The 15,796-nt window shown below is 42.7% G+C and overlaps 1 protein-coding gene across 5 annotated transcripts in view; it reads left to right on the top strand.

Moving 5' to 3' along the window:
• KCNIP4 (potassium voltage-gated channel interacting protein 4) overlaps positions 1 to 15,796 on the top strand; it is a 1,385,815-nt gene that overhangs the window by 1,035,241 nt on the left and 334,778 nt on the right. For all 5 annotated transcript variants that reach the window (XM_077279981.1, XM_077279984.1, XM_077279983.1 and 2 more), the window contains one exon: positions 9,437 to 9,561. In XM_077279981.1, the coding sequence (XP_077136096.1) occupies positions 9,437 to 9,561 (125 nt within the window). The remainder of the gene's footprint in view (positions 1 to 9,436; positions 9,562 to 15,796) is intronic.

The raw sequence follows: 15,796 nt of genomic DNA on the forward strand, positions 1-15,796 counted from the left end.
ACCTGGACATAGCAGTTGGATCGAGGGTTGGCTTTTTAAGGATAGGTGTGATTGTGGCATGTTTGAAAGCAGAAGGGAAGGTGCCACAAGTTAGTGATAGGTTGAAGAGGTGGGTTAGGGATGGGATAAGAGTGGTGGTGAGGTTGGGGAGGAGGTGGGATGGGATGGGGTCGAGCGCACAAGTGGTGAGGTGCAATTTGGAAAAGAGACAATTAAGCTCCCCTTCAGTGATGTTGGATAGGGAGGTTATGGGGTTTGGGCATTGGTCTGGTAAACAAAGGGGTTGTGGTGGTTGAACAATGAAGATTTGCCTTGTTTGGTTAATCTTCTTTTTGGAGTGTGTGGCAAAGTCCTTAGCAGAGGTGAGGGAGGTTGGAGGGGGCAGGGGGGTAAACTTTATACCTCCGATCATAACTGATTTCACTGCCCATCAGAAGTGGTGTTTGGCTTCTGTCATTTACATGATTGCCGCTCCTTTTTTACAGCCGCTCCTGCACTGTAAATAAATAATTTTTTTAAAAATCGGCGTGGGTTCCCCTTTATTTACCATATATCTATAGGATTAGTAATGGATAGGTGTCTTATAGATGCCTCTCCATTACTAAGCCATGGGCTTGATGTCACCTGACAATGCAAAGGTGACATCAACCCCACAAATATAAACCCACTTGTCACCCCTACAGGGCAAGTGTGAAGAGTCGGGCAAAGTGCCACAATTGGCACATCTAGTAGATGCACCTTTTCTGGGCAGCTGCGGGATTCTATCTTTAAGCTGGGGGGTCAATATCCATGGCCCCTTACCAGTCTGAGAGTACCAGCCCCCAGCAAAACTCACAGCTGGGGACTTCAACCCTCAGCTGTCAGCTTCAACAAGGCTAGTTATCAAGAATAGAGGGGTCCCACGCAACATTTTTTAATTATTTAAATAAATATCTTTAAAAAAATGGCATGTTTCCTCCCAATTTTTGACAACCAGCTGTGCTAAAACAGACAACTGAGGGCTGTTGCTGGTATTCTCAATATACTGGAGCTATGACATCTAGCGAATTATCATACCTTGTACTGTGGTCGTCTGTTCCTGGGGGAGATTCTCAATAGACCACAGTTTTTAAGGCAGAATTGTTTTCCACCTGCAGTTTAACTGGGTAAGTTTATCTTCTGTAGAGCTCTTATGTTATGGTGAATGGAGTCCTCTCTCCCTCTTCTGTAAAATGTAATCTCTTGCAGTCAGCGGGATCCTCTCTTGTAGAGTATAAGCCACTTATAGTCAGCAGGGTCCTCACTCTCACCTGTAGAGTGTAAGCTCTTATAGTCAGTGAGGTCCTCTCTTTCTCCTGTATAGTGTAAACTATTATGGTCAGCGGGATCCTCTCTTGTAGAGTATAAGCTCTATAAGGGTCCACTCTCTCTCTCCACTGTAGAATGTAAGCTCTTACAGTCAATGGGGTCCTTGTTCTCTCTATTGTAGAGTGTAAGCTCTTGTGGTCAGCAGGGTCCTCTCTATCTCCTGTAGATTGTGAGTTCTTATGGTCACTGAGGTCCTCTTTCTCTTATGATCAGCAGGGTTCTCTACCGTAGAGCATAAGCTCTTATGGTCAACATGGTTTCCTCTCTTTTATCTCCCATGTCTATTTTCCAAACCATTACAAGCTTTACAGTATTGAGATTTGAACAAATTTATTACGGCAAATCAATTTTTTGGAGAAAATTCAGAGAAACTGGCAAATTTGAATTTCAAAAGATCCGCTCATCTCTAGAACTAATATGTCAAGATCAGGGTAGTCTCCTAATTTAAGAATAATAGTAATTTTCACTTTATACGCATTAAACTAATTTTTTTTTTCCTTTGACCCAAGGGAAATATATTTCTGCATTTGAAAGCCTACAGTACGCTACACTATGATTTCCATTTCTGTTAATGTTGGGCAAAATTGTATTTTACTCTATAATATGCCATTAAGGACGAAGACATTTTTTTTTTTCCTTCCTTTCTTCCTAGAACCAAAACATTTTTTATATTTCCACAAAAGCACCCGTATGAGAACTTGTTTCTTTGATACTGATCTGTAGCTTACACTGGCACAATTTTTGGTTAAATTCAATGTTTTGATGGCAATTCTGAAGTTACGATTCTATTTTTAAAGCCATTTAACATATAGGTTATATCATTTTGACAGATTGGTGATACTAAATATGTTTTTTTTTAATTAGTTTATTTTTGGATGGTAAAAGGGTGTGATTGATTTAAACTTTTAGGTTTCTTTAAACTATTCTTAAAACAGTTTTTTAATTATTTTTCACTTTATTTTTATAGTTTTCCTAGGGGACTTGAACCTGAAACCATGGGACCACCAGTACTAGCGCTTTCAGCTGCCACACGGCTGCATCAGAAGCCTATTAGCAGCTGCAATCTCATCGCTGCAGGGCATTTGTCAACAGTTATGCCTGGTAAACGCCATAAAAGTTAGCACTAAATCAAAAGGTCCATGAGCCATGGATTTAAGAAAAAGCTAAAAAATGGAATATTCAGGGGAACAAAATAAGGGCAAAAGCTGGACACATTTTACCTGGTGATAGGTCCTCTTTTAATGGTTAAACATCAGCAATCAGAGCAATCTCTGACTGCTGCTGTTAGAGGCAGGTACTTGCTGTATAACACAGCTGGCATCTGCAAAGCTTCAAACCCGCACATTCTCTAATGACTTATTACGTCCTGGAGGAAAGGTGATAATATACAATTTTCTAAGTGGTTTTTATCTATTGTTAACCCCTTTCTGCCAGCTGACGGAATAGTACGTCAGTTGGCAGAACCCCCGCTTTAAGGTGGGCTCCGGCGGCGAGCCCACCTTAAAGCCGCGACATGTCAGCTGTTTTGTACAGCTGACATGTGCGCGCAATGAGCGCGAGCGGAATTGCGATCCGCCCGCGCCCATTAACTAGTTAAATGCCGCTGTCAAACGCAGACAGCGGCATTTAACTACCGCATCCGGCCGGGCGGCCGGAAATGACGTCATCGCCGACCCCCGTCACATGATCGGGGGTCGGCGATGTGTCAGGAAGGTAACCATAGAGGTCCTTGAGACCTCTATGGTTACTGATCCTCGGTATTTGTGAGCGCCACCCTGTGGTCGGCGCTCACAGCACACCTGCAATTCTGCTGTGTAGCAGCGATCTTATGATCGCTGCTACATAGCAGAGCCGATCGGGTTGTGCCTGCTTCTAGCCTCCCATGGAGGCTATAGAAGCATGGCAAAAGTGAAAAAAAAAAGTAAAAAAAAATGTAAAAAAAATATAAAAGTTTAAATCACCCCCCTTTCGCCCCAATCAAAATAAATCAATAAAAAAAAAATCAAACCTACACATATTTGGTATCACCGCGTTCAGAATCGCCCGATCTATCAATAAAAAAAAGCGTTAACCTGATCGCTAAATGGCGTAATGAGAAAAAAAATCGAAACGCCAGAATTACGTTTTTTTGGTCGCCGCGATATTGCATTAAATGCAATAACGGGCGATCAAAAGAACGTATCTGCACCAAAATGCTATCATTAAAAACGCCAGCTCGGCACGCAAAAAATAAGCCCTCACCTGACCCCAGATCACGAAAAATGGAGACGCTACGAGTATCGGAAAATGGCGCAATTTTATTTATTTATTTTTTTTTTTTTGCAAAGTTTGGAATTTTTTTTTCACCACGTAGGTGAAAAACAACCTAGTCATGTTAGGTGTCTATGAACTCGTAGTGACCTGGAGAATCATAATGGCAGGTCAGTTTTAGCATTTAGTGAACCTAACAAAATAGCCAAGCAAAAACAAGTGTGGGATTGCACTTTTTTTGCAATTTCACTGCACTTGGAATTTTTTTCCCGTTTTCTAGTACACGACATGGTAAAACCAATGATGTCGTTCAAAAGTACAACTCGTCCCGCAAAAAATAAGCCCTCACATGGCCAAATTGACGGAAAAATAAAAAAGTTATGGCTCTGGGAAGGAGGGGAGCGAAAAACGAAAATGAAAAAACGGAAAAAGCTCCGGGGGTGAAGGGGTTTTAATATCAGGGAAACCCATTCTATTATCCTAAAATGTCTTTGCTGGATAATTAAAAATGTTTTTCTGAGCCAGATAACAGATACAAATGTTAGAATAGCGCCCCCTAAGGCCTACTTCTATGAAAAACTCAAAGATGTAATTGCAGTTTACTGTACGTTTACATAAATGATATTGTTTTGTGTTTATTCTGTAGTTTTCGCCTTTGCATTAGTAGAAATGTAAAGGATATGACTGGTTGTGATTAATGGTGTCCCAAACTGCAAGTTAAAGCTCTGTACATATGAGACACATACGTCATCATTAGTGTTGAGCGATACCGTCCGATACTTGAAAGTATCGGTATCGGAAAGTATCGGCCGATACCGGCAAAGTATCGGATCCAATCCGATACCGATACCCGATACCAATACAAGTCAATGGGACTCAAGTATCGGACGGTATTCCTGATGGTTCTCAGGGTCTGAAGGAGAGGAAACTCTCCTTCAGGCCCTGGGATCCATATTAATGTGTAAAAGAAAGAATTAAAATAAAAAATATTGCTATACTCACCTCTCCGACGCAGCCTGAACCTCAGCGAGGGAACCGGCAGCGTTGTTTGCTTAAAATTTGCGCTTTTCTTTCCTTACGTGAAGTCCCGGCTTGTGATTGGTCGCGTGCCGCCCATGTGGCGGCGACGCAACCAATCACAGCAAGCCGTAACGTAATTTCAGGTCATTCAGTATTTTAAAATTACGCTCCGACTTTGTGATTGGTTGCGTCGCAGTCACATGGGCGACGCAACCAATCACAGCAAGCCGTGACGTAATTTCAGGTCCTTAAGGATTTTAAAATTACGTCCCGGCTTTGTGATTGGTTGCGTCGCAGTCACATGGGCGACGCAACCAATCACAAGCCGTGACGTCACGGGAGTCTGGACACGCGCGCATTTTAAAATGCGCGCGTGTCCAGCCTCCCGGCTTGTGATTGGTTGCGGCGCGGTCAACCAATCACAAGCCGGGAGGCTGGACACGCGCGCATTTTAAAATGCGCGCGTGTCCAGCCTCCCGTGACGTCCCGGCTTGTGATTGGTTGCGGCGCGGTCAACCAATCACAAGCCGGGAGGCTGGACACGCGCGCATTTTAAAATGCGCGCGTGTCCAGCCTCCCGTGACGTCACGGCTTGTGATTGGTTGCGTCGCCCATGTGACTGCGACGCAACCAATCACAAAGCCGGGACGTAATTTTAAAATCCTGAATGATCTGAAATTATGTCACGGCTTGCTGTGATTGGTTGCGTCGCCGCCACATGGGCGGCACGCGACCAATCACAAGCCGGGACTTCATGTAAGGAAAGAAAAGCGCGAATTTTAAACAAAGAACGCTGCCGCTTCCCTCGGTAAGGTGCAGGCTGCGTCGGAGAGGTGAGTATAGCAATATTTTTTATTTTAATTCTCTCTTTTACACATTTTTACATTAATGTTGTTTCGATACCGATACCCGATACCACAAAAGTATCGGATCTCGGCATCGGAATTCCGATACCCGCAAGTATCGGCCGATACCCGATACTTGCGGTATCGGAATGCTCAACACTAGTCATCATGCCGGTACACAAGTCTGGGGGATTTCTGAGCATCACTTACTCACACCTACAAAGACCTCAATAGAGTTATAGTCCCTAATAAAGCCAAGACTTGTGTCATTATTTTCGTAGAGGATATCCTACCATAAGTCCCTCAACCATCTAGGAAGATGTGTAGATATATTTAGGCAGTATTTTATTAGGTGACATCTAATATACTTTACATTTGTGAATCCACAGGAAAATATTTATCACACTTCATGTATGTACTGTACCAGGTAATTGGATCCAACCTTACTGACCATTCTTGTGACATTTATCTCTATTTTTGAGGCCTCAAGACATAAGAAAATCTTGGGATAAAATTGTTATGCTGGGTAACAAATTAAAGACAGTTTCTTGTTTAATATATTATTTACAGGATATCTAATGAGTTTGATTTTGTACATAGTTGATCCATAAAGGTGTAGCCATGGGCAATGCAGAGGTAGAAGTTACAGCAAGGACCTGATGGCTCATTGGGCCCTATAGTCACATAAGAAGTCACTCGTACACATACCCCTCTGCACAATCTGATCTGCTATGCTGAAACTTGCTCCTGCTGCTGTCTCGTACAGTGGAACAATTTTTTTTTTCATAAAATAATAGTACATGTGAAAATAAGAAACTTTCTAATAAATCTTATTAGAGTAATTCACTTATTTCTCTGCCGCCTTCATTCTCAAAACTCAATTCTCAGGTAAAATTTGTCTACAGTGAATACAGATTTTCTAATCACTAAGATAGGAAATGGCCGTTGGTGCTTATTAAGTTCTATGGAGAATTGTAACTGTCATTTCAGGAGAACTAGCTCCTCCACAGAATTTTAAAAGCACCAACTGTCATCTCCTATCTCAGTAAAGGGAAACTTTACTAAATACAGGATTTATAGATTTTACCCATGACACGAGTGGAAGATCAATCCAGAAGGTGAAAGAAGCATATGTCATGATCCATTTTTGGATTTGTGGCAGCTCTGGTTCCACTTTGTTTTAAATGCAGCTTTTTTCCTTTCAGGACCAGCGGGGGTTATAGTCAGTTTCAGTTGCTGGAAGCCTGCTGCAACTGCAGAGTGGCTAGGTCAGGTGATGTGGCTGTGACCACTCCCACCATCCTTTAAATGATCACCTGATGCATCAGCTTGCTGTTGGTGATAGAGTTATTCTATGGAGACCAGCCGTGCAGTTGCAGCTCTCTGGTGTACGCTACTTCTTGAGTTTGGAGTCGTGTTTCTGTACTATCTGCCGTGGTGAGGTTAGCGTCCTTGCCGGCCAGTGCACTAGCCAGGGCAGTGTAAGGTGACAGCAAGGGACGAGGTTCCTGACAGCGGTGGGGGGAAGGACCCATTTAGTGCGTTAGGGGAGTGCAGGAACAGGCTCAGGTTGGAGCAGGAGGTGTCCATCCCTCATTCCCTATTGGTAGGTCCTTCCTCTCCCCATTTCCATCCCGTTGAGTGTTTGTCGTGCCGTCCGCTGAACGACCCTCCATGACAGCAGATTTCTCTGATAACATATTACAAAGTTGCATATTTTCATCTGTACTATTGATTTATAAAATAAAAATCGAAATCGGTGTAACTATGTAAGTTTCAATACATGACTGTGTCAGATTTTGGAAAACTACAGATAGCACATGAATCCATGCATTAATTATTCCTAAAGATTTGAAAAACCAACTCTGATCTGCAAAAATTAATAAGAATACAACTTGCACTGAGTTTTTTTCTTAGACTGGGGACAAATAGATCTGTAAAAAAGGAGATGTTTACAAAGCCCAATTGGATTGTACGGGATTGTCCATTTTTAAAACAGAGATAATGAGGAAGGAGCCAAAATGTTGTCAGAACCAGGAGCAGAGTTCTGATGGATATTTATCAGTTTTGCAGGCCAGCTAGGTGTAGGACTCACATTCTGCAGTATCAAAATGGTATTACATTTTTCATTATGGTTCATTAGAAAGTTGATTAATTTTGCATTTTTCATTTAAGCAAATAAAAAATAAATACATAAGTGCAAAGGTGTCCTTAGCCTTTAAGAATAAGATATAAGGTACTGTGTTTGCATTTGGTGGCACTAGCACTATCTATCATTTATATCCCAGAGAATGTAAAAAAATTTGAATATAAAATATTAAAAACATACAGTGATCAGCATAAATGAGTACACCCCCCTTTGAAAAGTAAGAATTTCATTAATATCTCGCTGAACACCAAAGCAATATTCAAAATTTGAACAATACTGAGTTTCATAGAACATTTTTTTTATCCTTAACATGAAAGTAAGGTTAACAGTATAACTTTCATTGCAAAATCTTGTTTTACTCAAACTAGTTGATTAAAAAATGAATACACCCCTCATCAAATGCTGCATCTAGTATTTGGTATTACCTCCATGATTTTTAAGGAGAGCACCAAGTCTTCTAGGCATGGAATGAGTAAGATGACGACATATTCCTACATCTGTCTTTTACCATTTTTCATTTTACAGTGATGCCCAACTTGTCTCTTCAGAATTCCCCAGGTGTTTGATTGTGTTCAGATCAGGAGACATACTTCACCACTGAATCACTTTCACCTTGTTCTTCCTCACAAATACAGCATTGGCTTTAGATGTGTATTTTAAACCATTGGCTTGTTGGAAAAAGTGTGCATCAAACCAGGGTATGGAGTGATGGCAGCATTTTCTCTTTTCATATAGAGCAGTACATCTGTGAATTCATGATGCTATCAATGAAATGTAGCTCCCCGATTCCAGGCAGCATTCATGCAGCCCTACTTAAGGAAACTGCCACCTACCACCACCATGTCTCACTGTAGGCACTAAGCATTTATCTTTGCACTCCTCGCCTTTGTGATACCATACAATTTTGAAGCCATCAGTTCCAAAAACATGTATCTTGGTCTCATCAATCAAGTATAGAGTCCGAGTAGTCTTCATATATTTCACCATGGGCCCTGGCAAATTGTAAACAGCATTTTTGTACATTGGCTTTAAGAGAGACACTTTAATGCACAGCACCCATGCATGCCATACATCTGCAGTCTATAATATATAGTGTCACAGGAAACATCCCAGTTTGGCTTCCTACGTCTTTAGCTACCTGCACTTAACTTGCATGTTGATTGTCTTCAACCCTTCTTTTCAGAAGACTTTCCTTTTTTGATGTTGACTACCATGGACTACCATGGTCTTTTGACATTTCTCTTCCTTGTGGTGCCATTGCTGACAGCATGAAATGGTAAAGGTTTTCTTGTTAAAATGATGCCCTTTTATAGTAAACTGTCAGCTGGACAGTTACTTAATTAATAATTATACTTCCCTTGGCTGAATTCTTGTTAATGAGAATTTTGTAGTCTAAACTTTAGCTTTGCTCCTAAGACTTTCATTGGGATGTACTCATTTTTGCAACATGATCTTGAATTAATTTGTTAGGAACATTCTTTTTTTCTGGCTTGCAAACAATGGCCTATATTTGTGGAAGTATTTTGTATTATAGTACCCCATGGAAAATGTTACTTTTGAAAGGAAATTAAAGGTTTTCTGACAAATCTGTTGGGGTGTACAATAATTTATGCTGAGAACGTATAACAATGTAATTTAATAATGGGAAGAACTTTGAACATTAAATAAATGAAGGGTAAGATCAGTGTCAGATAGTTATAAGCAAGGACAACCACTGCGACCAAACAACATGGGACATGATGCCGCTGAGTTCTTCGGTATTCTGTGTCTTATTCTCTGACTTGAATCAATTCTGTTTTAACTTGTGTTTTGGATTCTACTACAGACAATGTTGAAGATGAATTGGAAATGGCCACAGTTCGGCATCGCCCCGAGGCTCTTGAGCTGCTTGAGGCACAGACAAAGTTCACAAAGAAGGAGCTGCAGATTCTCTACAGAGGATTCAAGAACGTGAGCTTTCTAATTTATTGCATTTTAATTATTGCGATGCTACAAAAGAGGGTTATAAAGACCAATAAGTTTACACAATGAAGATATTTTATGACTGCCTAAATATAATTGTGCATTGAACCAGCATACTGACACAAGTCAGAATCATTTCCGGAGATCTTACAAATAGTGTCCATTAGCATTGAGCAAAAAGATTTGTGCTACCCTCGTCTGGCATTTCAGTCATCTGTGGCAGCCAGACCAGTCTTCACTTCTGCACCTAGCATCTTTAGTTTGGCATCCTAGATGCATCTGGCTTTACGTATATGGCCTTGTAAAATCTCAACATCACTTGAGGCCTAGATGTTCCCGGGACTAGTATATACCAGAGGTACCCGGGATGATGGGCTGAGGAAGCCAGACACACACGTGAAAAATTAAGTTGGCAGGAGACTGAGATTGCTCATTAATCCAAGAGCATTCATTAGCTAAAGTCAGTCTCCACACACCGAGCCGGAATGGCTGCTGAGGCTTGTACTAAGCAGTGTGAGATTTCAGCAGCAGGGAGGAGCTGTCAATCACACAAGGTAGGCAGAGATTGAGTTTAGCTAATGAAAGCACTGGCACCCACAAACTCTCTCAATTGCTAGCTGAACTCTTGAGTTATACATCTGTTGTTGATCTGACCTGAAATTTTCAAAGTTAGCACATCTGCCTCCTCAGATATAAGAGATCTATTCAATAGTATAACCAGTCTGTGTTATAAACTCTTGTGACAGATCTGCTTTAGTATTTCAAAGTGAGTGTGACATAAAATGGAAATTTATACTTGCCTACCTGCAGGATGAATTTTTATCAGGATGCCAATTGCAGTACACTGAGTGCACCAACAAATGTTTGGTGCACCCATTCCATAGATCTTTCCATGCCCTACTACCCACCCTTGAATGTGCATTTTGACACCAGGGCGTTTGATGATGAAGCATTCCAGTGGCATGCACATGCAATCTTCTGAATAAGCCGCTGAGAAGTTTTTAGTAGCACCAAGGAAATTTGCTAACATTTGTTTGGATCCTCCTAGATGTCCCTGGTTTATGGGAAAAAATGTTTAGTAATATGAACATGAGACAAGTTGTCATAGTCAGTGGTACTGGACTTGTTTTAAATACCCTGCTTAACAGCTATTGTAGGGTTGTCCATCATCTCGTGTCTTGTTAACAGTTGGTGTTCTGGTGAAGGCCTAATTGCCATTAAAGGGTTATTCTGATATTTTGTAATTGGTATAATTAGTTAGACAGCATGAAAATAAGCAAGATTGCAATTGCCTTTCTGCGGTCATTCACTAGCTGTGAGAGCTTTTATCTTACATAGTGCATAGCATGTGTTCTAGGAGATTTACAACCAGAGTCTGGTTCAGTATGCACAGTAGCTACATTCCAGGAAAGGAGTTAACTCTTGGGATACCAACCACCTTTCTCCTGACCTGCTTTTATCAGTTCATAAATGCCCCACCATCAACATTTTGAAGAGCAGTACTCCTAATTACGGTTCAAAGGCCCCATTATCTCTATATCCAAATATAGTGATACAAGTGTACATTTTAAAATAAGCACTGACAGATCGTAAATGGGTCACAGTAGAATAAGCTCACATGTAGGACAAAACTACTAAACAAGAACTGGCACAGGAACAATATATCTTGCACCGTGTTGGCCAGAACATAGAAAAATATTAAAATTTGAGAGTCCTCAGTGGTTGATACCTTTTAATGGCTAACTGAAGAGATGGTAATAAATAGCAAGCTTTTGAGACTACTCGGGTACTGGGCCTGATGAAGAGAACTAAGTATTCTTGGAAGCTTCCTATTATCATCTTTTCACACTGGCGGACACAGACAGAAGAGGTCCCCTGTGCAAGAACCATATAGGGGCTCTTTTTGCAGTAGAATAGCTCATCGTAATGCACAATCCCCCCTCTCATGGAGCCCCTTTTTATTTTGGACCCCTGTTCGGCTGCACACGTTGCACCAATGATATGTCCACTCTTGTTTTTTCAGTTAGTCAATAAAGTTATCAACCAGTAAGGACACTGAACCAAAACTGTCCCTCAAAGAAGAAAGCCCACCTCCCCAGCAATAAATAAGGCTAAGCTCACATGTCCATTTGAAATTAATCCAGTGGTAATCAGTTATCTCAGCAGGACAAAAAGTTGTGCTGACACTTTTTTTGTCCAGTTTTAAAAAAAGGGTGCGACTGACTCAGGCATAGATCGACTATGTCCTCTTCTTGCAGCAGCTACACCACCAGCAGCATCAAGGACATGTCCCCTATTTGATGCTCTCCTCATTCTTTGCACACCCAAAAAAAGTGCAGAGTATTACATGGCCTTTTTGCAGAGTCCCCCCACAGGGGCTGTTTTGCAGAGTCCCCCCACACAGGCTGTTTTGCATAGTGCACCCACAGAACCTAACACTGTCCCTCACTTGAGCTGCATCCTGTCCCTATGCTAGTCAGAGCGGCACCACCTGTGAATGTCGGTTGTATAGGCCAGGTCACATGGTATACCGGCCAATCACAGCCATGCCCATAGTCAGCATAGTTGTGAGGGCTGCAGAAGTGCCCACAACCTAAAAGCTTGTTGATTGGATGTGCTGCAGCAGGATTTATTGAGCTTTCAAAGGCTGGACACTAAAAAGTACTTTCCGGGAGAAGTCCGTGGTGGGAGTCCAGCATCGGACACTATGTGTGCAGTATGAACCCCGAACTTTACAGTTCAGGTTCGCTCCTCTCTACAAATGGTTCACTACATGTGACCATAGACTACGTGAAAGGAACTAGAGAGCTGTGTGCTGCTCAGGACACAAGTTGGAAATAAGTTGGAAATGAACATTTAAGGGCTTAGAATGGATCTGTTGCCCTTAATGCCTTTCCATTAAAGTCCACTGTTATCCAGATTTTGCGGAGTGGAAATACCCAAAGGACATGTTCACACGTTGAGTATTTTTTCAGTATTTTACATCAGTATTTATAAGCCAAAACCAGAAGTGGAACAATCAGAGGAAAAGTATAATAGAAATGTCATTTATAAAATGACAGCGGAATACTTTACACTTTGGATAAAAATGTAAATGTAACTTACAACATATTATTTCTGTTAGAGCTCTTCTGTGACTTATCAGTAGATCCAGTCCGAGTACACACCGGATATCACATCTACTGTCTTACACTGACATATGCAGGATAAGCATCCTGCTCTCCCCAGTGACACCCACTCTTCCAGCATCCCGCCTATTTCTAGTAACATCTGTTATTGGAACCTGTGCCGGAGCGAACACTTCTCGCCAGCATCTGTGATGTTTGCTTAATACCCATATAATCACTGAGTATAACTCGATAACGGCCTTGTTTACCGAATAGTAACTGACTTCCCCAGGAGCCGTACTAGGTAAGACAGCATGGTACGTGCAGCTGCTGAGGAGCTCAACGTCCCTAATTGGGTCAAAATTGATGGCCTCAAAATTTTCTTAATAGATAACATTTGGTGATCAAGAGCAGGTGTGCTGACCTCTGCATGTTACCAAAATTATAGTTACGTCTGTATGACTCCTCTTCTCCTCCTTATTGCCTTACTGCCTCAATGTGATGTTGAGCAGGTTCCAACAAGTATCATACATTGTATGTGGGGTGCCACTGCTCCCCTGGAAGCCATATTTTCCACTATTCATGGAGCATGCAAGTGTAAAGTGTAAAGTTGCTAACAGTGGTAGTCATGACCGAGCTGGTTACGCTGTGGCACGTTACAGGAAAACAGTGTCCCAGTCCCAGTGTGCTGTCAGGTGTGGGGTCCATCACTCACTTGTAGGGTGCTAGCCTCAATCTTCAGGAGCCCATCACACTCACTTGTAGGGTGCAGGCCTCCGCTGTCTCCAGGCCTCAATCTTCAGGAGCCCATCACACTCACTTGTAGGGTGCAATCCTCCGCTGTCTCCAGGCCTCAATCTTCAGGAGCCCATCACACTCACTTGTAGGGTGCAGTCCTCCGCTATCTCCAGGCCTCAATCTTCAGGAGCCCATCACACTCACTTGTAGGGTGCAGTCCTCCGCTGTCTCCAGGCCTCAATCTTCAGGAACCCATCACACTCACTTGTAGGGTGCAGTCCTCCGCTGTCTCCAGGCCTCAATCTTCAGGAGCCCATCACACTCACTTGTAGGGTGCAGTCCTCCGCTGTCTCCATGCCTCAATCTTCAGGAGCTGCTGCACACAACTCAAGGAACACCAAGTTCATTGCAACAAGCAGACGTTTACTTATCAGTTCAAGTTCATTAGGTTGTAGCATGTGGGAGAGGTCACATCACTTCATATTTCTTACTTCCTTAGTATATCGAATCTTCAGCCCTACCACTCATTTGTCCTGAACTATCGCCAATAACACTGACTCTGTCAACCTCAGGAATTTCCTGTCCACTTCAGCAGTGCACCCAGGATTCACTACCTTTCATCTAACCAGTGGTCATGTCCATCTTTCACTGTAGGCCAGAGGACATGCTGTGCTCGGCAGCCCCTATGCCAGACCTTGGGCACCGGACGTGACAGGAGCGTCGGCTAGGTTCACATTGCGTTAGGGCAATCCGTTTAGCGCTAGCGCTAGCGGATTGCGCTAACGCAATGTTTATTTAGGGGCCGCGTTAGGGGTCGCGTTAACGTCCCCGCTCTCGCAGATCCCCGATCTGCGAGAGCGGGGAACGGACCTCGGGCGCGCCGCGGACGCTGCAAGCAGCGTCCGAGGCGCGCCACAAAAGAACGGCACATCGCTAGCGCGAGCCGAAAAAGGCACGCGCTAGTGATGCGCTACAGGGAAACTTCACATTGCTGTCAATGGGTGCGCTAACGGACCCGTTGCACGGCGTTAATTGCGACATTTTCGCCGTGCAACGCTGTCCGTTAGCGTGCACACATTAACGCAATGTGAACCTAGCCTTACAGTGTAGCTTCCCACAGCCTTGAACGATTGGTGTATGTTAGCCCTATCAGCCCACTGTACTTGACCTTGACACTGCACTTCCCTGTCTGAGTCACTACCACAAAGTGTCCGCTTTTTTCACTAGCACTAGTCTCCTCTCACTACGGGCTCCTCCCAAACATTAACTGTATCTTATGCCTGTAATTTGAGCTGTAGTTAGTATCCTATAACAGTATGCATTAAGCCTATTCTTACCTTATGTCCTATTCTATCGTAATCTATACAGTCCTATGCTTACCCTATGCACATTCTGCACTGTGCACTACTTACATTGCTTGTTAACGCTTCACCTCACTTAAACACTGCACAAAACACAATACTTGGCAAGTCACATGACACAATACATGTATGAAAACACGTGACACTATACACGCAATTGCTGTGTTCAGGGAGAGGAACAGGGCAATGCTGTCCAAATCCGTACACAAGCTCTGCCTCTATTTGAAACAATATAGGAAAAAAGAGATAGAGTAGAAGCTTCATGCACTATGAAGTGAGCCCTATAACTGTGATATATATATATATATATATATATACACTCACTGGCCACTTTATTAGGTACACCTGTCCAACTTCTTGTTAACACTTAATTTCTAATCAGCCAATCACATGGCGGCAACTCAGTGCATTTAGGCATGTAGACATGGTCAAGACAATCTCCTGCAGTTCAAACCGAGCATCAGTATGGGGAAGAAAGGTGATTTGAGTGCCTTTGAACGTGGCATGGTTGTTGGTGCCAGAAGGGCTGGTCTGAGTATTTCAGAAACTGCTGATCTACTGGGATTTTCAAGCACAACCATCTCTAGGGTTTACAGAGAATGGCCCGAAAAAGAAAAAAAATCCAGTGAGCGGCAGTTCTGTGGGCGGAAATGCCTTGTTGATGCCAGAGGTCAGAGGAGAATGGGCAGACTGGTTCGAGCTGATAGAAAGGCAACAGTGACTCAAATCGCCACCCGTTACAACCAAGGTAGGCCTAAGAGCATCTCTGAACGCACAGTGCGTCGAACTTTGAGGCAGATGGGCTACAGCAGCAGAAGACCACACCGGGTACCAGTCCTTTCAGCTAAGAACAGGAAACTGAGGCTACAATTTGCACAAGCTCATCGAAATTGGACAGTAGAAGATTGGAAAAACGTTGCTTGGTCTGATGAGTCTCGATTTCTGCTGCGACATTCGGATGGTAGGGTCAGAATTTGGCGTAAACAACATGAAAGCATGGATCCATCCTGCCTTGTA

Source organism: Ranitomeya variabilis, chromosome 1 (assembly GCF_051348905.1).
Source record: "Ranitomeya variabilis isolate aRanVar5 chromosome 1, aRanVar5.hap1, whole genome shotgun sequence".
NCBI classification, from domain to species: Eukaryota; Metazoa; Chordata; class Amphibia; order Anura; family Dendrobatidae; genus Ranitomeya; species Ranitomeya variabilis.